This window comes from Cheilinus undulatus, linkage group 12, assembly GCF_018320785.1.
Source record: "Cheilinus undulatus linkage group 12, ASM1832078v1, whole genome shotgun sequence".
Taxonomy (NCBI): Eukaryota; Metazoa; Chordata; class Actinopteri; order Labriformes; family Labridae; genus Cheilinus; species Cheilinus undulatus.
In genome coordinates this window covers 35,193,603-35,216,930 of record NC_054876.1, presented here as the reverse complement: position 1 = coordinate 35,216,930, position 23,328 = coordinate 35,193,603, and the positions used below count along the sequence as shown (strand labels likewise).

At 37.3% G+C, this 23,328-nt stretch overlaps 2 protein-coding genes across 2 annotated transcripts; both read left to right on the top strand.

Moving 5' to 3' along the window:
• The first annotated feature begins 949 nt into the window (after positions 1-949).
• LOC121518388 (palmitoyltransferase ZDHHC20-B-like) lies at positions 950-12,509 on the top strand. Its single transcript, XM_041800666.1, has 13 exons — positions 950-1,106; positions 2,515-2,541; positions 2,644-2,738; positions 3,742-3,862; positions 6,267-6,336; positions 6,707-6,739; positions 6,876-6,996; positions 7,527-7,659; positions 7,753-7,879; positions 9,315-9,401; positions 9,496-9,575; positions 9,695-9,741; positions 11,357-12,509. The coding sequence occupies exons 1-12, from the start codon at positions 950-952 to the stop codon at positions 9,736-9,738; spliced, it is 1,095 nt and encodes a 364-aa protein (XP_041656600.1). The 3' UTR covers positions 9,739-9,741; positions 11,357-12,509.
• Positions 12,510-15,992: 3,483 nt separating this feature from the next.
• On the top strand, positions 15,993-22,775 carry LOC121519301 (organic solute transporter subunit alpha-like). The gene is made up of 8 exons (XM_041802182.1): positions 15,993-16,068; positions 17,719-17,870; positions 18,431-18,504; positions 20,617-20,775; positions 20,917-21,028; positions 21,124-21,270; positions 22,414-22,519; positions 22,615-22,775. Exons 1-8 carry the CDS (start codon positions 15,993-15,995, stop codon positions 22,773-22,775), a joined length of 987 nt encoding a protein of 328 aa, XP_041658116.1.
• Positions 22,776-23,328: the final 553 nt, after the last annotated feature.

Sequence of the window (23,328 nt, the reverse complement as noted above, 5' to 3'; positions counted from 1 at the left end):
TGAATGTGTTGTAGTGTGCATGTCAATGACGTGGTTTGAGAGGTAATCATATACGATTAAGGGACTGTTCATCTTATTTTAAAAGCCTTTAATCAGATGATAATTGCATTCTAATGCAGGTGCATGAACGTGTTACACACAGAGAATCCAGGTATGTGGATTTTAAAAACACATTCACCTTAAACATTTCACTTTTTCACCTTTTGTGGAGTTCATCTGCCCCCAAGTGGTGTAAATTAATTTTTGCAGCACAACACAAAACATTTTGACACTGATGCTTCATGTTTTTAACGTTCAGAAGAACATTTCTTTTTTTTCCACAATAACATGTAAATTGGGTTATTGTGGAATGTACTAAATCAAAATTAGGATTTTTGAGTAAGAATAAAATGGGTTCAAACAGAGTTTATGCAGTTTGATAAAGATTGGTACAGGACAGATTTTTAACTTGTAATGAAATATGGTGATAAAAAGAACTCTATAAGGGATCTTCCATAGTGCTGTACCATCTGATAATTCTGGTTCAAAGACTCTGGATTCATTATTGAGGATGTTTGTTACTTCATACATAAACACATGGGTACAAACAAGTAAAAAATAATTTGCTGGTTTTCACCTTTCAAATTTATATTGAATACTAAGGACATACATATAAAATAAACTATACTATGTAAAACATACATAGCAGCAATTTCAAATGATGATAGAATTGTAACAAAATGTTGAAAAATATGCATGCTAAATCAGAAAACATGTAGGCCAAGGCTAGAAATTGCACTTGCCCATGTTAGTTTAATTTATTTAGAGTATTATAGTTAATTGAGATTTTCAAATTTCCTCCACGTATTTAAATTTTTATCAGGATTACCTGCTGGACCTTAAGAACTACAAACACCTCTGCGCATGCTCCAGAGGTGTCTGTCTGCAGCGTCTCCGGCAAGACATGTCCATGACGTCACCGGCAGCTAATGTCACACACGGATTAAAGATGGCGCCCTCTCATGCACTGAGGTGCTGTAAACGGGCTCTTAACTGGGTACCTGTCCTGTTTATAAACCTGGTTGTTGGTTGGTCTTATTACGCCTACGTTGTGGAGCTTTGTGTCTGTAAGTACACTCACTTTTTGTCATGAATTTGCTATCGTGGCGCGGATATAAGCGTGCGTTGACAGTTTCAGGGTTGCCAACTTTGACAAGCTAGTTGAAGTGCGATTCTCGTTCAGCCTCGGGCTGCAGGCTGTGTCCGAGCGATATTACAACATATGATTTTATTTCCGTGTTTTGAAACTTGGGCAAACACGCCAAATTTGCAGAAAGCCACGTATATAACGTTGACATAACCGGACAACTTTTAAGTGAGAAAATGAGAGGAGAGGCAGTCTGTGAGAAGCTTAGCCATTGATTAATAATCAATAACTCCATCATAACGGTTGTAACGCAGCAGTAACACTACATGTTACACAGGCAGTAAAGTGTAATTTAAATACACTGAATAATTAAACTTTCTCAAATATTTCTGAGAATTTTTGTCCAAATGTGCAGTTGTGAATAAACGGACAAGCTGCTTATAAGCTGCTTGAAATAAGCTACACAAAGTTATTTCATGATTTAGGGTTATTACTTTATTTGAAATGCATCCAAGTTATTGTTTGTTTTAGACTAACTCATAATTTTCTCTTGAATGCATGTACAACAGTCATTCTAACACAAAACATGCATTTACAGGGTTAAAAAAATGTATATTTCTATCTAATAGTTAAAAGCAGGGATTTTGGTGTCTTAATATATATATATTTAGCTGTAATGAAGGATATCTTGGAGGCAGTTTAAAACTTGAATATAATGAGTGATTGTTTGCTTTAGTCCAATCATTTGATCCCTTTGATAATATTCACTGGGACAACGATGAGGAGTTAAAACATTTAAAGCTTTTAAACTGATTAACCTTTGTTCGAGGCACCAAGCAAAACATCTGATCCTAAACAATGGGATAACAAATAAAAAGTTCAATGTAATGTTTGATCATAACAAAAATATAATTAGTTTTATCAGATCTAAAGGTCACATTTGAAAATATGTATACTACATTCAGGGGATGAAAGGATATGCTGTTTTTTTAATCTTATTTCATCTGCAAGCTTTAAACCAACAGGTCTATAGAAGTTCTGCTATTCTTATGTTTGTCCTGTGTTTTCATTTATCTATATGTGTCATGACACGCACGCTCTGCAGCAAGAGTCTGTTTCTGTAGTCTGTTTCAGCATCACACTAATTATACTGTTATCAGCATGTTGTACTGCGGTTATGTGTGTAACTGTGGTCTGGACAGGGACATCCCTGCCGCTCAAACAAAGCTCTCTGTTATGGGGGGTCACTGCTGGCCGTGCCAGGCTGCTGCCACATGGTGCGAGAAAAGGGCGGTGTTTGTGGGGGTGGGTTGTGGGTGATGTGGAGTCATGTATTTTGAGGACATCTCTCATTATTCTGTATTAATATATGTATTTATCCTTTGTAGATACAATCCCAAACAATGCAGAACGAAGTAAGTGCTTCCTTTCTCCTTAAATTTCACATTTTAGCCTGTAAAGGAATATTATTATGACGTGCCACCTTGTCTCAAAATAAACTTGTCTTCTTTTATCAGTCAGCTATTTGGTCATCTTCCACATTTTCTTCATGATGTTTATATGGTCCTACTGGAAAACTATCTGGTCTAAACCTGCAGGCCCCTCAAAGGCAGTAAGTCAAGACTGTTGGTCTTTCTGACTTTTAAGAAAGGGTTTCAAGAGAGAATTTGCTATTAAGGATGCGTAATATTATCAATATATCAGTAGATAATAGCTTAAAAGTAAATTATTAGTATCTGCATTTATGAAAGTTTCTGCCGATATTTACAACCAATTTTTTGGCTAAAAAAACCTGCTCATATCAGTCATGAACAAATAAAGTAATGGTGTATCAGGCTGACAAACAGTCTTTCTTTATTCATCATCATTCCTTTCACTTTAAAGTGTGTTTTAAATCATAATCAGGTTATCTTAATAGTAATGTACAAGTACAACAAAATCGAGGTAGAGCTCTTCAATTTGGTGCTATTAAAAAGTTTTTAAAAGCCACACAAGAAATCAAGAAAATAATGGCAGATTAAAAATGCACAATAGAGTTAAATGAGGAGCTAAATAAGTGATTAACTACAAATATCATCATACAAAAATATTTAATTACCACTTAATAGACCAACCACTACTACTACATTGTAAACTTGAATGTTTATGACCTCAGCTTTTTGCATTGTTCAGTGCAGTGATAACTCTGGGGTTAAAACAGTTGTTGAAATCTTTCTTTAAGGACTAAAATCTGTACATTTGTTCACCCTCCAACTTTTAACTGTGTGTTTTATGGGCTGTAGTTTTAGGTCTAAAGGACATTAAAATATCAGTATCGACATTGGCTAAAACTATTTTGCAAATATCGGTATTTTGGCAAAAATCCAATACTGTGCATCCCTATTTCCTATTCAGATATTTAGAAGTCAGGACTTCTAAACATTTACTGTATTCATTGAAAATTCCCATACACTCCAAAAAGTGTAGAGATTGGCAGCAGTGTCCTTGTTTAATAATTTCCCTATATGAATAGACATTATATAAATAATAAATCCCTTCATCATGGTCAAATGTAAATTAACAGTAAATTGTTCATTGTAGTCTCATCTGACTCCAGTCTTTTCTGCTCCTCTCAGTTTGGTCTTCCTCGAGCAGAGAAGGAAATGTACGAGCGAGAGGAGCGAGCTGAGGCACAGCAGGAGATCCTGAAAAAAGTGGCCAGGACTTTACCTGTGTATACACGAACCGCTGGAGGAGGTGAGGCTTAAAATACTTAGGTAAAACCAACTATGAGAGGAAAACTGTTTTAAAGCCCAGCTTTTGTTGCGCTGTTACAAAGAAGCAAAGCCAGAGACATTTTCTTCATTCTTCAGGTCTTGTTCATCTCTCACATGATAAACATAAACAAGAAATAGCACAAATGTGTTGCTTCACTGTGTCTTCCTCTCTTTTTTTTTCTAAAAACAAAGAGCAACACTGTTTATAGAGGAAAGCACCCTCTGGCCTTATCTCGTCCTCATGCTACAGCACACTGTTCTGCAAAACGCTTCAGTACTCTGAACTGCCAATTCATCTGTTTCAGAAGGGGTTACCCCTCTGAAAATCATCAAATTGGGACTTTCTTTAGGGACTTAACCATAATTCACATTGAGATCTTCAACATATAGTTTTTCCCTCCACAAATGTTTTCAACCAAGTGGATAGTGTGATTAAGAAATCCATGAGGTGATAACATCTCCTTACATAATGCAGTTGTTACTAATTTCTCTTTTTCAGCTTTCCCTTTTTAATTTCATAATGTTTTTGATTATAAGTATCTTTTGTAGCATTTTTATCTCATGCACTCATAATGCCTGAGACTACATGTGTTGTGTGGATCAAGTCCATTGGGATTCAGTGCTGATGCCTCAGGGTGAAAAATTGGCAATGACATAATGGTCTTGCTTTTAAAAGCTTTTGCTTCCCCACAACCAGGGACCTTAAACTCACCTGTCATGTGTTTACAGATCTGCTTCAGTCAGGAGGGATAATTGGACTCAGGTGCAGATTGTTTTCTCTACAGACCAAACTTGACTGTCCTCCTCATTAGCAGATATGACTTCACCTGCCCGCTTTTGCAGGGAATTAAAATAATCCAGGTCTTATCAGGGGCTCATAATTAATTGCCATTTTATCATTATAGCAATTTGAGAATTCACAATAAATGCATCACAAAGGTATGAATTTATTGCACTACATGTGTTCTCATAAATCCAAAATAAATCAAGTATTTTTACTGCTTAATTTACTCTAAGGGTTGCTTAGTTTTATCTGACAGCCTGAAAATTGCATGTAAAATGTACACATGTTGATAGCTTTTTTGCATAAAAAATAACTATCTTATAGATTGCAGTAAATGTAGTCATTTACAATGTTTTCATTGCAAAAACTTTACATCAGCTCTACAGAATTAGAACCATTACAGAAATTTTCCAATCAAGGGTAGAGTTTAGAAAATGTTAGAAATGGAAAATACACCTCAATGTCTTACGCACTGCATTCACAAAGTATTCAGACCCCCTTCCGTTTTCAGTTGTATTATGCTGCAGCCAGATGCTACTTTTAAACATTTATTTTCATACTCATCAATCTACACTCAGTATCTCAGCATGACAAAGTGAAAACAGAATTTTATGAAATTTTCAAATTTATATATATATATATATATATATATATAAAAAGAAATATCATATTGACATAAGTATTCAGACCCTTTGCAAACACACTTGAAATTTAGCTCAGGTTCCTCCTCAGTGCAAAACACATTAAAGCCCACTTGGAGTTTGAAACAAACTCAACATAAATAGCCAAGAAGACTTTCATGTGTTTTGCACTGAGGAGAGGCTTGCATCTTGTCAGACCAGTAGTATCAGGAACTTTGTCTCTCTCCACACAGGATCCCTGACGCTCTGTCAGAGTGACTCTGGGGCTCTTGGTCACCTCTCCTACTAACACCCTTCTCCCCAGATTGTGACCAGCTCTTGGAATTGACCTGGTTGTGCCAAACTTCTTCTGTTTGAGAATTATTGAGGCCAGTGTGTTCTTTGGAACCTTCAGTGCAGCAGAATTTTTTTAGCCTTCTGTGCCTTGTAACAATCCTGTCTCTGAGCTCTGCAGGCAGTTCCTTTGACCTCATGGCTTGCTTTATGCTCTGATATGCATTGTCACATGTGAGGCCTTGTAGAAAGAGGTGTGTTCCTTTCCAACTCATGCCCACTTAATTTACCACAGGTGGACTCCAGTCAAGGTGTAGAGACAGAAATGGGAAGCAACTGAGCAAAATTTCAAGTGTTTTTGCAAAGTGTCTGAATACTTGTGTCAATATGAAATTTAGCTTATTTTATTTTTAATTAATTCATTTGCAACGTTGTCTAAAATTCTGTTTTTACTTTGTCATTGTGGGGCACTGAGTGTAGATTAATCAGAAAAAAATGAATCAAAACAATTGCAGCATTAGGCTGTGACATAATAAAATTGAAAAAAATGAAGGGGGTCTGAATGCTTTCTGACTGCACTGTATACTGTATCAGTGCTGAGATTCATATGAGAGTGCTGTGATCTGTGTGAAAAGAAGCAGGAGTTAAACAGTAATTATAATTCTGCTGTCATTTTCTCTGTCTAGCCATCAGATACTGTGACCACTGCCAGGTAATCAAACCTGACCGCTGCCATCACTGCTCAACCTGTGAGACGTGAGTGTTTTCTACACGCACACTATATTTTATTGTTATCTGTTTTCCTTAAAAGGAGCAATAACTAGATACCAGGAATGCCAAGAAGAAAATTCAGAGTGAGTTCTTATTTATGATTAAACTATAAACTATGCAACAGATGGGTTTGGTGTAAATATTGGTTTTAAACAGCACTGGCAGAAAAGGTTTTTTTTGTTTAACAATATAAATTCTTCAAATATACTCTGATAAGTTTACAATTCTAGTTATCTATGGTGCTGCCTTCAGTGACACTTAAACTGCTGATGCATTTTGAATTTTCTTTGGTTAAAAGTTTTAATCAACACCAAATGGTCTGGAAAGATGTTATATTTATCTTTTTTTCTTAAAGGTGTGTGCTGAAAATGGACCATCACTGCCCCTGGTAAGCTTTAGTCATTTCACTCTGTATTTATTCAGTGTTTAATTCCATCATATTGATAATAATAAAAGTTTGTTTTCAGTTAAATACAGAGGGGTTATTATTCTCTTCATTGTGTTTCTGTCATGTCTCCTTTCAGGGTGAATAACTGTGTTGGATTCTCAAACTACAAGTACTTTGTGTTGTTCCTGGCCTACGCTTCACTCTACTGTGTAGTTATTTGTGCTACAGTCATCCAGTATTTCATCAAATTCTGGACCGTAAGCAAAGAAACTTCCTCCTCTTTTCTCTCTTTGTTTTTCTTAAAGTGCTATCGTATGAACACCATTGTGGTCATCTCTTTTTAAAGGCAGGTTTTACCCTTTAGATCATTCTCCTGTGGCTTGGTATTTCTTCTTTGAAATACTGCCACATCGGACAGAAATCATGTTCTTACATCTTGTTTAGGATGTATGATTTGACTGAATAAAAAATGCAGCAAGTGTGGTGAGACATGTGATCAACATCTGGTGATTGCATTTTAGATACCGCCTGATTGGTTTACATGTGCGGTCCTGTAGTGGACTGTGTAATGTGACCTTTTTTGATTGCATGATTTCCTGTCACTTGTCTTTGTCCTTGTGAAGGAGTGTAATGTTTTACAGCAAAATGTCAAGGCAAAGGAGAAATGTATTACTGGTTGACATACAAATAAAATGTTTTATTCTCTCCAGTTTACTCCCATTTGTAGCAAACCTGTCATTACTTAATGTGTTGACTAAGGCTAACACTTTCCTCTGTTTCTTTGCAGAAGCAGCTGCCAGACACACACGCCAAATTCCACATCTTGTTTCTTTTCTTTGTGGCGGCCATGTTCTTTATCAGCATAACGTCACTTCTCAGCTACCATCTGTGGCTTGTCGGAAAGAACAGGACGACAATAGGTAGTTATTAATGGACATGTAATTTAACTCCTTATTGCTTTTTGTTTATTTTTATTTTATTTGTTCTCTAAAAATTTTTTAATCTATTTTCAGAGGCTTTCAGGGCTCCTGTCTTCACAAATGGTCCAGATAAACACGGGTTTTCTCTAGGCTGTCGAAGAAACGGAGCAGAGGTGTTTGGAGACCAGGCAAAATACTGGATATTTCCAGTTTTCTCCAGGTGAGTATGTACTCACCAGATGTTAATTCAGCTATGAATAAACTCTGCATTTAAAAGGAAAAAATAACAGCAGCAGAAATGTTTCTAAACTCCTCTTGTGTCAGGTTAACTTTATATTTGCCATAACTGTCATTAGCTTTAAAGTAGGGTTGTCAGGAATCAGATTTTATTTTGTCTCTTTTAAAGATTTATTTTTGGGCTTTTAATGTCTTTATTGATAGAGGAGGACAGTGGATAGAAAACAGGGACAAGAGTGGGGGAGAAGCATGTGGGAAATGGTGCCCCCTGGCTGGACTCGTACCTGGGCATCCCATGTACATGGGGTGCACCTTAAACCACTAGGCCCTTTGTGCCCCACAGATTTCCAAAGAAAAGAAAAGACAGATTTCAGAAAATCAAAAAATATCAGAACCTTTTTTGATACAGTATACAAAAACAGAAGTCCTGGGCAACCAGCACTGTGTCATTTTTATTTTATTATATTTATTTATTTATTGATTACCAAAAATGTTGGAAAAATCTAGCAAACTACCTAAATTTCACAAATACATTGGCATTGTTTTTGTGCCAAAGATTACCAATGTATTTAAGGAATTTTAATCGTTCTGTATTTGTCTCCATCTCTTACAAAGTTTCCTGTTGCATTTTTTTTAAAGGAAAAGGAAGTAGAATTGAGAAATAAAATATATGTTTGTAAAATTAATATAAAACTAGAATTTTAAAAAAGAATTATAAATAAACAAATACTTACATTCATCAATAAATAAAATTAATCAAAGTTTTAAACATTTTAGGTGTACATTTTTCCACATATAAAACTATGGGCTTTTGGTTAAACACTGAGGATCTGACATTTATCTTAAATCCGGCGTACTTGTTATACTTTTAATCATTAGAATAAAAAGATTGTATTGTTTTAAACAGTGGTTCTCAATTGGTGGGTCAAGACCCAAAAGTTGGTCAGGAAAGTGTGCCAAAGAAAAAAAAGTGTGGCCATAGTTGTCCTGTGATTTTTGTCTTTTTCTCAACTTCTGTATCTACTTTTAGATAAGAAGTTTTCCCATTATAATTAGGAAATTCCCTGACACCACCCATATTCCACACTGTCTCTGGAAAATAGAGTAAAATAAAATGTATGTATGGACGTCTCTCTGTAGTGTAATGCTTTTTTTAAACATGTTTGTTTCATTCTGTCTCTTTATTCCATTGAGCTTTGTTCCATTTAGTCCAAACTGCAACATTTTCCTTTAAATAAATTTGTTTGGATGAAAACTGGAAATAAAAATTAGGCTGTGATTCCTCATAAGGAGGCAGTGGTGGGTCCTGATGCCTGACGAGTTGAGAACCACTGATTTAAAACACAGTGTCAAAAAGTATTTAAGTGTCAAAGTTTTGACAGTCTTACTTTAAAGTTTCTGTGTGTGTGTGTCCTCAGTCTAGGAGATGGGCATTCCTTTGTCACCAGATTGGTACACATTGATCCTGAACAAGCTAACAGTATCCTGCAGCAGAACGGCAAAAGGCTAGTACTGTTTTGTATTCTTCTTTTAAAGCATTAGCCTGTCACCATTCACTTTTAATAATCTAATAATCTCTTGATATCTCTTGAATCACAGCCCTGTTGATGGAGAGGCAAAACCTTCTGTGTTTGGTAATAACGTACAACACACAGCAGAAGACAACAAAGAGAAAATTAGTATGTTGTTCATACATTATTCACATTTTCCTTTTTCCTTTTTTATGGGGCTTTTTTGGATTAAAGAGATCACGTCTTGCTCCTGGATCTTCTCATGTCCCCTTACTTTCTTTTTTTAGATGGAGGTGAGACTGTCTCTGTGACGATGGAGAGTGATCCATAACAGGTATGTGGACACAAATCCAAAGCTGTTTTAACACATGCACTCCTGAAAATTTCAACAAGATTTCAGGCACACTGCCCTGAAATCTCTCTGTTCTGGTTGTTCACACATGCACCTCACAGCGGGAGACTACACCAGTTAGATGGGAGGAGGATATCTCCCAAGGCAGGAAATGCAATGGGCATGAAAAATGATGCAGAGATGGCAGGACAAATGCTATGATCACATTTCCCTTAATATCAGTTCTACCTGCAGTATGCCAAATTCACAGAGTTAAAAAGTAGAAAAAGAACAAAGTGGTGAACAGAAAAAATAAGCAAGTAGTGTCTTTATGTGCACAAAGGTTGGTCACAGGATATAAGTGCTGTAAATCAGTCCTGGTAGGGAAATTTTCCTGAATATTTCACCCGAGCTCTCACATCAGCTCACCCTGTCTTCACAGGCAGGGTTAGCCTCAGGATCAATCCCCACTTTAATGAGAAATAATGACCCAGATTATTAAGAATGTCAACCACTCAAATTCATATGGTGTAGAACAGTGGTTCCCAACTTGGTGTCTGGGCAGTCAAAGGGGGACGCCAAAGATCTCAGGGGTGGGGGCATGGGGCCCGTCTGGTTTGACATTCCATATATCTTTCTAACATCAAGAAAAGGAACATAGAGGAACATTGAACCCTAAAAGATGAACAATAAATAAAGAGGTTCCATTGACTTGTTGGGGAAAAAAAAATCAAAATTTATGAGATAATAAAGTTAAATATTTACAAAAAACAAGAAATAAAATCAAAATTTAGAGTTAAAAAAGTCACACATTTATGTGGGGGAAAAAAAGGAAATTTCCAAGTTTGAAAGTTTTAAAATTTTTAATTTTTAATTTTAAAAAGTTAAAAATTTACAAGAAACCTGATTAAAGATTGTGGTTGGATTTTTCTAAGTTATAACCTCAAAAATTCTGTTTGGGGTCTTGTAAGTAAGCAACTTTTAAAGGAAAAAATGTCTATTTTTTCTGGTCATTTTACCACTTTTCAAACTTCAGAATTTGAAGTTTTTTTTCTAGAAAATTAATAGATCCACTGTATCTTAATATTTTCTAGAGTGGCCCTAATGTGCTGTTGTTTAAATGGATAGATCTTCTGGAAAGAACAAGTGTTTGCAGGCCTATTATTTAGTGGTTTTTGTCAATAAAAACAATGGATAATGATGTTTATCTGTCTAAGTGGGTCCTGGGAGAGCTAGCGTAGATATGATTGGGGGGCCCTAAGGAAAAAAGGTTGAGAAAAATTTGTGTAGACTGATGGGCATAGACCTGAGACTGAACATAACATCACTTCCTGATGGTTTCATGCCTCACTGTAAGGAAACTCAGTTCATCTGTTTGTAGCATTTATGCCATGTCATGCTAAGCAGGCAAAATTAAAGCAAGTTTCACACTTGCAGCTTTTGTAGATGGTAACCAGGATTGGTGTCCCTCTTACAAAATAACTTTTTTTTTTTTTTTCCTTCAAAATGACTGAAAAAGACTCCAACTCCCCACTTGAGAACTATGGTTCTGCAGTATAGCTTGATTAGTTTGACCTCCCTCCTCCTGTGTTTACCTGTTGTTTATCTGCTGTTTTAGGTCACTGGCATATCAATAAAGATCTCATCAGCGATGTAGCCTTAAACCAAGAGTGTCAGCGCCTGACCAGGAGCCGTCCTCCACCCTCATTTTGAGTTCATCAGCACAACCTAGATCCAAATGTCTCTGTTTATACACTAAAAGCTCTGTACTCTATTCCTGCTTTAACCTGGAACCACCAAAACAAAGACTGTTCAGCATCCTTTTAGACTGCAGCAGTCTGAAGCTGAGACCACTCGCAGGTTTTGTCTTTGATTTGAGCCAAAGACGTTCAGATAATATTTAATGATTGTTGTGTCTGAAAACTGAAGGACTGCTTTTCCCTCTGGAGTCGGTGTACAGCCTCATGTCTGTCTGCCTCCATGGATTTATCTCCTTTAACATTTCTGCTTTTGTCAGTATTAATCAAGCATTAATATCTATAACTATAATGTGGAGCAGGAAAAGCCACCAAAGCCAGAATCAGAAGATTACGGTTATATCTCAGAATCACATTTCAACACTGGTACCAGTGTACATTTTATCACTTTTTAAAGTCAAAGCACAGTGCAGTTATTGAAGCCAGCAGTCATCTATCACTGTGACTTTTTTAGTTTACATGATTAGAATTATGGAAGGTCTTTCTGTTTACACTTTATGATATTTATTTTTTACATTTCAAATTTTATACTTTGGTTAAAGCTTATTATCTAAGGACCAAATACAGCTTAATTACTGTTGAATCTAATTTTAAATAATCATTTGATTTATTTAATTATTAAACCAACAATGTATGTGTAATACGGTGTAACAATCAACTAGATTGCCAATTTTGAATGCACTATGTGTAATTTATTTCTTTTTATTGATTAACTTTGCCTCCATCTGTTGATTTTGTTGTAATAGTTTGTATTATTTACTTTATTTTCATTTTTTAAAGACGTATACAGTCATGTTTGTCCTCTTTTACTTTCCCAGCCATTCTTTGCTGCATTATATGTATTTATTTATAAATTAATCAGTCTGGAGTTTTAATGCCAATGATTAATGTCTGTGACCTGTTTCTTTTGTTTTTCCAGTTTAATATTCTGATTTGTTTACAAGCTGGACTGGAATGAGGCCGCAATAAAACCGTCATCAGTTTATGTTGGAAATGTCCTCTGTGTTCTTGAGCCTCAGCCTGAAAAGATAAGGGGGTGTTGTAGTTGATGGAACCATGAATTCTGCTCTCTGCTTTGAAGGACAATGTTAATAAAATGAATAAAATGAAAGTCTAGAGTGGCCCAGCCAAAGTCCAGACTTAAATGTGATTGAAATGCTTTGGCATGATCTAAAACAGGCTGTTAGTGCTTGAAAACCCTCCAATGTAGCTGAAGTAAAACAATTCTTCAAAGACGAGTGGGCCAAAATCCCTCCAAAGCGATGTGAAAGATTCATCGACAGTTACTGCAAACGCTTGCTTCCAGTTGTTGCTGCCAAAGATGGGAAAAACTGTGTTTAGGTTTAGGGGGTAAAAACTTTTTCAGGAACAGTCAGGTAGGTTTGGTTGGCTTTTTTCCCTCTATAAATGAAATCATCATTTAAAAACTGCAGATTTGTATTTACTCAGGTTTTCTTTGTCTAAATTCGCTTGAAGAGCTGAAACAAGTGTGGAAAATATGCAAAAAAGAAAAGAAGAAAAAGTCATGAAGAGGGAACATACTTTTTCACAGCACTTCCTGTATAAAAGGGCAATATGATTATGAAAATCAAATTAAATGGACAAAATAAGGCAAAAATAAACAGCATGATGTAATTAATAGCGCATCATATATTGAACAAACTCATAAGATGGTAGGATAATGCAGTAGCAGTTTTCTCAAGCTTATTTTGTAAATCGTCCCTGATACAAATAAACTCAGCAATTGTAATAATTATAAAAACATGTTACAGTTCAGTAAATAGAAACAATGAGGCATGTTTTAACCTCCAAAAGGTGCAAATTATCAAATGTTAGCATGCTAACATGCTGAGCGTTTTCCCTGCTGTTTGTTAGTATGCTATGCTAATGTAGCGTTCACTTAAAGCATTGAAATATTTCATGTGCCAACAACTGCATAGCATGAATTTAATAAATATGCAGTGGTCAAATTAAGAATTAAAAATCCATTAAATATGGAAACTTGATCTCTTCCAACATGATAGTAAAAAAATTAATTAGCATTAATAATGATTAATACAATGCATGCACTGGTAGTTTAACAGCACGTGCATTTCAAAGAATTTATGAGGATTTATGACCAAGACTGCTCACCCCATTTTTACAAGACTGTTAACGCTGACACTCAGACGAGTGTTTAACTGAACATGGTTGGTGGAGATGATTGACCGGCTAACAGGGGAAAGGTGAATGATCTGAGTGTCATTCACCTTTCCACAACAGTGCTGCAGATAAAGACTCAGCAATGCAGCTCAAGGAGTTAAAACCCTCTGAACTCCTTAGAGACACCTCTAGACCATTATTCTGTATCCTGAACACTTGTAAGATATATATATTACTTATGTAGTATTGAATTTTTAAAAATGTTCAATTATATTTCATTGTGATCTCTCTTTAAGTACATCATTAGCAAGTTACACTGAGTATTTAAATTGTTTTTTATTCTTATTTTTTCATTTACTAAAAAACATAAGCTTCAGGAAAAACTCATTGCAATTGCAATTATTGCAAATAACTCAAGTCACTGTTAATTCTTCATTGTGTTAAGGCATAGCAATAACATTTATTTTTTCTTCACTGGAGAAGTGTTCATGTTCAATAAGAATGGGAAACCCTGCCGACCCACCAAAATTGTATTAAATTGACATTATAGCTCTCTATGAACTTCAGAATGACTTTTATTTGGATCAGATGAATCCCCTCTGAGGGCTTAATTCAAGAGCCCCTTGGATTTTACAGGACTTTCCAAAATTGATATTATTCCGATTTCTTATTCATTCAAAATTGTTGTGCCAAGATTCATGCCTCTAGGAGTTTTCTGAGACTCTGGGAAACGAGTTCCTGTTTAATGGTGAAGAATAAATCTGATGTGATTTGAGCCCACTGGCAGTTGTTAGAAAGGCTACAACAAACAAACAGTGAGCACAACATTCATTTTCACGTTCTCATTACATTTGTGGGAGGTTAATATACATTGCAAAGACAGCTATTTTTACCTTCTACTGTTAATAGAGAGCTGACAAAAGAATAACTTTTTTGTACGTGAAAAAAAATCACATACTAAGGCTGTTCTGGCTCCCCCTCTATTAAAACAAGTTACTGTCCCTTAAACATACAGGGTACAAACTTCCTAAGACACATTTTTCAAATCACATTTTAAATGGACAGGGATTTGAAGTTCTTGTAAAACAGAAAACTGGCTGGGTGAACAGTGTTTCTGTACATCATTCATAATTTCCTCAAAGTGCTGTTTTGACACGTTTTAATCCACTTTGCTAAAATTCATGATCCTGCCAGTGTTTTGAGCCTGAAAAAACTACTTCCTGGTTCATAGCTGACAAAAAAATGGCCAAGACTTCATTTTTGGTATGACTGGAGCTTAAGCTGACTTTTAACCTATTGGCAGTCGTAAATAGGCTACAACAAAGAAACAATGACCACAAACATTTAGATTTTCACCCTCTCACAAACATAAAAAAATCCCTGACTGTTATTATGTTTGTGGGAAATATATAACATTTGTGGGATTATTACATTAAAAGCTGCAGATTTGTATTACATTTGTGATTTCTTACAGTTGCAGGTGTCACAATATAACATTGAGCTGAGCAGGCGAATACGATTTTTTACAGTATATTCTTCTGTGATACGGTGGAGAAAAATACAGGTAAATTTAACAGGAAAATTTGACCTCTTAAACAAACACCTTAAAATTTGTACTTTACTCTTTGCTCTTTGGCCACTACCCGCCATGTTCCTTCTTTTTTTTGTAAGGAGTTTATGAACCAACTTTTTATGGATCTTTTTGTCTTCAAGGCAAATCTTTAGATCATGCCATCAGATTTCATTTCAGTTACACTTAACTACAAAACCTATCTTTTCTTCTCAGCAAGCTCTCTGTACAGTAATCATAATGCCTGTACTTTAAAAGAAGGCCACAAACATAAAAACGAATAAACTTTTGTAATTTCCTTCAACATTAATGGGCTGTTTGCATTGCTATAAAGACACATGACCTGTATCATAAAATATTCACTTCAGTCAGAGCTTGACCTTGAGGAAATTTTCTTTATCTTTAATACCTTTTATATCCACAGAGGAGGAAACTACACACCCTGTCAAAGTTCAGCCGTCATGACTTACTTCATATTTTAACTTTAAACCCTGACCTTTGCGTTATTTTAATTACTGGTACTCTGTGAATGAATGAGCGACTGTCACTTATGGAGCCGTTCTCATAAACTCCTCAGCTCTGAGCCTCTCATCTAACTTTCACTCCTTAAAAGTCACCATAGGGGTAAAGTACACCTGCTCCTTAGTATACTACCGGAGTCTACACCTCACACTGCAATGTAAAGGACCACAATCTTTAGGAAGAGCTCGTAAAGACAAGACAAGGCTCCAGTCTTCTAAAACTGTAATCTGTAAGTAAATTTAAGAGGAATACGTCTGGACATCATGGAGGATAATTTAAATGGGACCATTCATCCGGCTTGTTTACAGGAGCCACCGCTGGCCATCGATGTGATAAAGCGTAAGTGACCCACATTATCACCTCCTGCTCTGTCATAATGGCTGCTTCTTAACCAGGCTAAACTAATGATATTAACATTTAACTTTTGCATGTGGGCATCTCTGCTGAGGATTTTAGTGCATAATACTGCAACTTATTAAATCTTTAATTTATTAGGGTCATGAAACACAAACAAAACCAACACCACACAACAATCAGTGGAATGATAAAAACAGGTGCACCCAGGGACAATTCAGATACTGAAGGTGTGTAGTACTCCACTCTCATAAGGAGTGATACCAGTTTGCACTGGATAACAAACTTTAGTTGCAAAATTAAAATAAAATAAGAGATATGCTTCAAATGAAAAACCTGACAGTTTTCCAGAGTGTAAATACAGAACACCTGTTTAACTGTGTGATACAGTTAAAGCTCATTAGTATAGTATTCATCATTTATGGTCAAGCATAATGACCTTTGACAAACAGGCTTTAACAGTCTGTGTGTTTCAGTACAGACATGAAGGCTAACAGGACAACAGCTTATGCTGTAAGAGGACAGATACCCTTTAATTCTCCTACAAATAAACCTTAGTTTGAGCTGCTATCTGTTTATCAAATGTTGAATATGAGTACTTCAGGGTAGTCCACAGGCAAGCCAAGCTTCTCAGGATTTTTGATTCCTGGACGGTTATGCTGGTGTCATTCAAAGTGTTTAAAGGCAGAAATCCATTTATTTGATAGGTTCTGCATTTAAAGCTGGACTATGACTACAGCTTCTGTGAGGTTTGACCTTGTAAGAAAAGCAACAACTATAGCAGACCTACTACAAGTTAGAGAGACCACCAGAATGAAGACAGATTTTTTTTCTCTAGTTGTTCTTTGTGAATCTGAATTTTTGGATCTCCTTTATTTAAAAAAAAGGGGAGTCTGGCTGCAGAGCACAGATCTCAGACCCACATGCTGACCACTACTGTAAAGACGGAAGTGGCGTAATTTGCTGGTACAATGTATTCCTCATTTAAGATTTATTATTTTTAATTCACTTTATTCATAAGTCTGGCTGTTACATTTGTGGAATAAACGCTTTGCAAAAAAAGTCAGATGTCTAATCCAGGTTTAATTTAGAGACCTATTTTAAAAGTGGCTTGCTTTGGCTTCATTAGCATAGCTAAAGCTAATGTAGCAACCCTAGCTATGTGGTTTACATTACAATGTAAGCAAATATAGCTATGTAAGCTTTAGCTTTAGCAACATGAGCTTTAGCAAATAAAGCCGATAAAGTAGCTATTTAGCCAATGTAGCTAAGTTAACTTTAGCAAACATAGCCTAAGCTAATGCAGCCATATTAGTTTTTGGCTTTAGCTACATTATATGTAGCTATTTCACATGAATAAATATGGGTATATGAAAATGGCAACACTGTTAAAAGTTAAAGGCGTACAGTTATTATCTACATTACCTTTGTTGCCTGCGTAGCTAACATAGTGTTGTTAGCTTTGGCCCTAGCTATGTTAGCCGCTGTAGAGTGTTTTCATGGAGGACAAGGTTTTTGTCCTCAAGACTTTGTGATGTTGTATTATGAAATCCCCATATATGTACTGTTTTTAAGAGTCTACTTTACACGTGATGAAATAATCCATCCCTTCTCTGCTTTATGTTTTTTTTTCAGAGATGGATGCATTTAATTTTTGCCTGTATGCCATGCTCACCCTCATGTCCTGCGTCTCTTTGGTGCTGTACCTGGAGCAGTGTGTCTTCATTTATAAACACCTGCCGTACCCCAAGAAGACCACCATCATCTGGGTGAATGGTGCAGCACCAGTGAGTTTTCAAGCCTGATATGGTTCTATGCTCCTTATTCTTAAACCAATATAAATTTAATCATTGTCAATCACATGTGGAATAAGTTTTCATAACACTTGAACATGGCCCGCTGGGAAAGGGGAACATGCAATGCTTTTTAAACATTAATCTTAAGCTCCTGTGAGGAGTTTTGAGCTGGTTATGAAACAGGCTGATGTTAATATTTCTGCCTCTGTGCGACCTAAAAAAGCAGACCATCGGTGACTAGATTAATCATTTCTTTATATTTGTAGTGCCTGTAAACGCTGCTGGGGGGTACAGATGTCGGAATGAGCTACAGCACACTACAGAGACAGACTTTGCTTACATTTTCAACAGTTAAGACCCACAGGGGAGAAAGCTGGATGAGATTTTCTGTCAGAACGCACACATGTAAAGACAAAATCAGCCATGAGAAAAAGGCCACACTTTATCAACAGGGCTGCAAAAATCAGCACAAATCTTTAGTACTGTTATGCACTGTGATGAAGCTGTAATTACATGCTTTATTTTCACTTTGCTGTATTTCTGTCATACAGGTCATTGCTACCATGTCTTGTTTTGGGATGTGGATCCCGAGAGCAGTCATGATCACCGACATGACGTCCAACTGGTATGTTTTCTTCTATCGTACCGTAGCACATGCTATTTTGTCATATTTTCATTCATATTTTGCAAATTTACATATGATATGAGGGTTTTCAGTCAATATTCTCCAATAACTGTGGCAGCCAAGGCTCAGTCTCTAAGGACTAAGAAGGTCAGCAGTTTAAGTCCTAGTGTAACACACTTTCTGAATATTTTATAATATCTTTGGTTAAGAGCAAGTGTCATCATGCCTTCTCCGTTTGGATATTAGCAACAAATTTCACAGCAAATTGAGTTTGTTTTTTTTTGTTTTTTTTTGCATGAGTCCTGGAGGCGCTGAACTTTTGTTCAATATAAGTGAGGAAGAGGGATTGGGAACCACTGCTATAGCTGAAGAGGTGCAAGTTCACATCCTGACTACTGCCAGTGTGCCCCTAGGCACCAAACCCCCAACCATTCAGGGGGAGGTCAGGCACCGATGTTTAACAACAAAGCCTGACTCGCAATCTCCCTCCCAGTTTATCCCAAAGGTGCTTCACAGAGTTGAGGTCAGGTTCAAGTTCCTCCACACTGAATTTATTAAGCCATGTCTTTATAGTCCCTGCTTTGTGCACTGGGGCACAGTCATGTTGGAACAGAAAAAGGGTCTCCCCAAACTGTTGCCACAAAGCTGGAAGCATAGCATTGTCCAAAATGTCTTGGTATGCTGAAGCATTAGGATTGCCCTTCACTTCTCCCTCCTCCACCAAACTTTCCAGTTGGCACAATGCAGTCAGACAGGAAACGTTCTCCCAGCACCTGCCAAACTCAGACTCACCCCTCTGACTGCCAAACATATCCCTTGAGATCCATGAAGCTCCCGCTGTACAGTTTTTGTGCCAACATTAATGCCGGTTGAAGTTCAGAACACTTCAGCTATGGCATCAGAAGAGCACAGGTGTCTTTTACACACTATGCACCTTAGCAGTCATTAACCCTGCTCTGTCTTCCACTCCATAGCTGAGTTGCTGTTGTTCCTAAATGCTTCCACTTTCTAGTAATATCACTTATAGCTGACTGTGAAATATCCAGCAGGGATGAAATTTCACAAACCGTCTCATTACCCAGGTGGTATCCATCACCGCACCACACTTGAAGTCACTGAGCTCTCCAGAACGACCGGGTCTGATTGAAACACCTGAATTCAGAAATGAACAGGTGTGGCTGAATACTTTTGTCTTTATAATGTAGCTCAGTGTCCTCTCCTTATATGCAGGTCAGTTCTATTCAACCGCATCATTGTAAACACTTAAAAAAAGCCTCAAACCATTTAAAGAGAAGGGCGGATATGAAATTAACCATGTGATTGTGTTGCATTGATAAGAATTGTGAGTACTTAGGTTCAAATTAAATGTTAGAGCAGCTTAACTTTAAAATAGACCCTGATCCCACTGGGCCCTGGGAGTCCCCCTGTACATATGAAACATTTATATTAAGATATATATTTTTCTCTTCTTACTGATGATAAGGACGGACCATCTACTTTATTTTCTCTTGTCTTCTTTCTTCTGTCACAAACTTCCATACCTGTTTCTTATCTAAAAGCTGTGACCAGTAGCTGAGCCTTACTTTCCCCTGAACTAAACACCTCTGTTATCTTGTCTTCAAGGTCATAATCAGAATCATTGTCTTCCTTTATCACGTTTATCCATAAAGCTTTACTATTGGCCTCTATTGTAAGCAAGCCTAAACTAAAAGCAACAAGCCAGAAGACTATGAAAATTCAATTTTGTGTTTTTGAAAGATCATCCTAAGTGTGAGTTTAAACAAAACCATGGCTCAGTGTGTGGGTATTTCACTGTGTGACTCACATAAAGGAGCAACAAAAGTTTTTATGGGACTTTTTTTGAAGGAATTTGCCATGCGCTTTCCGGTTGAAGAGATTTCTGCATTATACTTCCAGTTTAACATGTTTAACAGCGGGGTCAGAATCTGTTAAAAAGACATCTTTGAAAAGCCTGCATGTGTAAAGAGAAAGTGTCTGTATGTAATGTAAAAAATAAACTTCTTAATGTCTCTTTTGCTGTTAATGCTCAGAAGTAACATAGAATAATGGACTTTATTACATGACAACAATGACTTGTGTTTCTTCCTGTAGTTATTTTGCAGTGGTGGTGTATAAGGTGTTGGTTCTCTTGATTGAGGAGTTGGGGGGAACCAACAAGTTCCTGGAGAGGTTTTCTGGTAAAACTGTAAGGATCAGCACAGGACCTTGCTGCTGTTGCTGCCCCTGTCTACCCAGAGTCCCCATGACCAGGTAAGTTAGCTGCTAATAGAGACATATTCTGGATAATACTGTCCAGATTCTAACAGCTCATGTCAGTCATCTTTATTGCACATGTGCACATACACTGTTTCAACCGACTGACTGACTGACTGACTGTGATTTATCATTCAGGCGATTGTTATTCTGGCTGAAGATCGGTGCTCTTCAGTACGCCATCCTAAAGACGGTGCTCTCAGTCGTCTCTGTAGTTTTGTGGACAAATGGCAACTTTGATCTCTCTGATGTACGTATTTGAAATGCGTCTTTACAGATCTGCTTACAATCTGATGCAATAATCAATCAAAAGGTCATTAAACTGAAGTATTCCTCTGTTTTCAGCTAGAGATCACTGGTACAGCCATCTGGATCAACCCGTTCATTGGCGTTCTGACCATCACCTCCCTCTGGCCTGTTGCCATCGTCTTCATGAACTCGAACATGTATCTACGCAGCCTCAACATTGTACCCAAGTATGCTATGTACCAGGTGAGTCAGTCAGCTTGAATGTTTCTGCTGTAGCTCAGTCTGTTAGGACTTGTCCAGTTCTCTTGTTGTGAATTGGATATTCAGTCCCACTAAGTCTGGAAACTGGTCTGGTAGCCAGAGAGGCACCAGTTCACTACCTGAATACTGCCAAGTCACCCTTGAGCAAGGCACCAAACCTCCAGCTGTTCAGGAAGCACCTTTGTGGGCAGCAGCCCCTCACTCTGATATCTCTTAATGTCCATAGTCTGTCTGCGCATGTGCATGTATCCCAGCCTATGCTGGGAGTGCAAGGTGGTGCAGTGGTTAATGGTGTACCCTTACAGCAAAGAGGGCTCAGTGCTTCAGCGTAGAGCTGGTATGTTCTCCTTGTACAATTATGAGTCCTCTCTAGATTCTCTAGTTTCCTCCCACAAACCAAAAACATCCTGATGTCTATCTGACTTTCTGTTTACCATTGTTGCCATGGCTGTGTTTTTGTTTACTTCCTTCTTCAGTCAACTTGCTTCCTGATTGGCTATTGCTCCATTCAGTGCTCATGTGCACTCAGCTGTCCTCAGTGCTCACCAAACACATCAAGATTTTTGGTTGTAAATATTGAATATGATTTATATCTACGATCTAGAGTCAGAGTGCCTCAGATCAGGCCAGAGAGGGAAAAATTCACTTTACTGATTTTGGTTGGAAGGACGGATTCAGACCAACAATCAGCATGATTGCCATGCAGTTTGTGGCCTGCTTTAGCTATAGTTTAATGATTTTGGATTGGCCCCTGAGGTGCCCAGTAAGGTTCCAGGGCAGAGTGGGGGTGGATGGGGTGAGTAAGTATGGCCTTGGGTACCTTCCACATGGGTAGTAGGGTCCCCCTGGTAGCGCTGTGGATGTCCCATGGGCCTGACAATCATCAGTGTAATACCAGGGATGAAAACAAGCCTGGACAAATGAAATGCTCACAAGCATGACCTTGGCTGCTGACTGACGTGTGTGACGATATGTGTCATCCCTGACTCTACATCCCCCACCCTCCTCCCAGCCCAACGTAGTGGCATATCCGGCCCTGTGATGAACCCTTAGTGCCCTACAATTTATGCACATGACTGTATACTGTTTGTGCAAGACCTAAATACGTCTTGGTTTTCTCCTCAGTTAGTACTCGTACTGAGTCAGCTCCAGACGTCAATCATTAACATCCTGGCTCTGGATGGAACCATCGCCTGTGCTCCTCCTTTCTCCTCACAAGCTCGTGGATCATGTAAGAAACATTTCTGTGTGCCTTTTTTAAATCAGATTTTGAAATGTGAAGTAAATTAAAGCAAATTTTTTTGTCTCTTTCTCTCCACCCTGCAGTGCTGAGTCAGCAGATGATGATCATGGAAATGTTTATCATCACCCTGGTCTGTCGGTCTCTGTACCGTCGCACATATGACAAACTTCCCCCTGAGATACACGACAATGAGGTGAATGCTGAAGCTGTCCTGCAGGCTGATCTAGTGGAGCATGATGTGTGAAATGAAGGGACAGTGAAAATACTGAAGGTGACACTGCTTTTTAAAGACATATCAGGTCATTATAACTGAAGGATTAGCAAATATTCATAGTCTTTTCCAACAGTTTACTTAGGAAATATAATCAGTATGCAGGTTATAAAGAGCAACTCTTGTTTTATAAAGTCATGTTTACTGCTTATCAATTCTCATTTAATATTTTGAGTAGTTTGAGTATAGAGACAGAAAATTCCCACAGTGATACCTCAGATTTGTACAAATTAACCAAAACCTAAGGATGGATAGAGATGAGTAAAGTTATTTTTCCCTTCTTGTAATGCTGGTAACCTCTAATAGAATTAGTGTCACATTTTATAGCCAAGTAGTGAACGCTGTAGTTTAGCTCATGCAAAAATGCCTAAAACTGCAATTCCTATAGTGTCCACTAGAGGCTGGCTGCTGAAGCATCTGAAGTCACATACACAACAAAAAAACTGACTTCTTAAAGAAGAAATTAACATGTTTACAGCCTTGTTCAAAAATTAGTTGAGTTGGGACAGCTCATGTCTTTATGGAC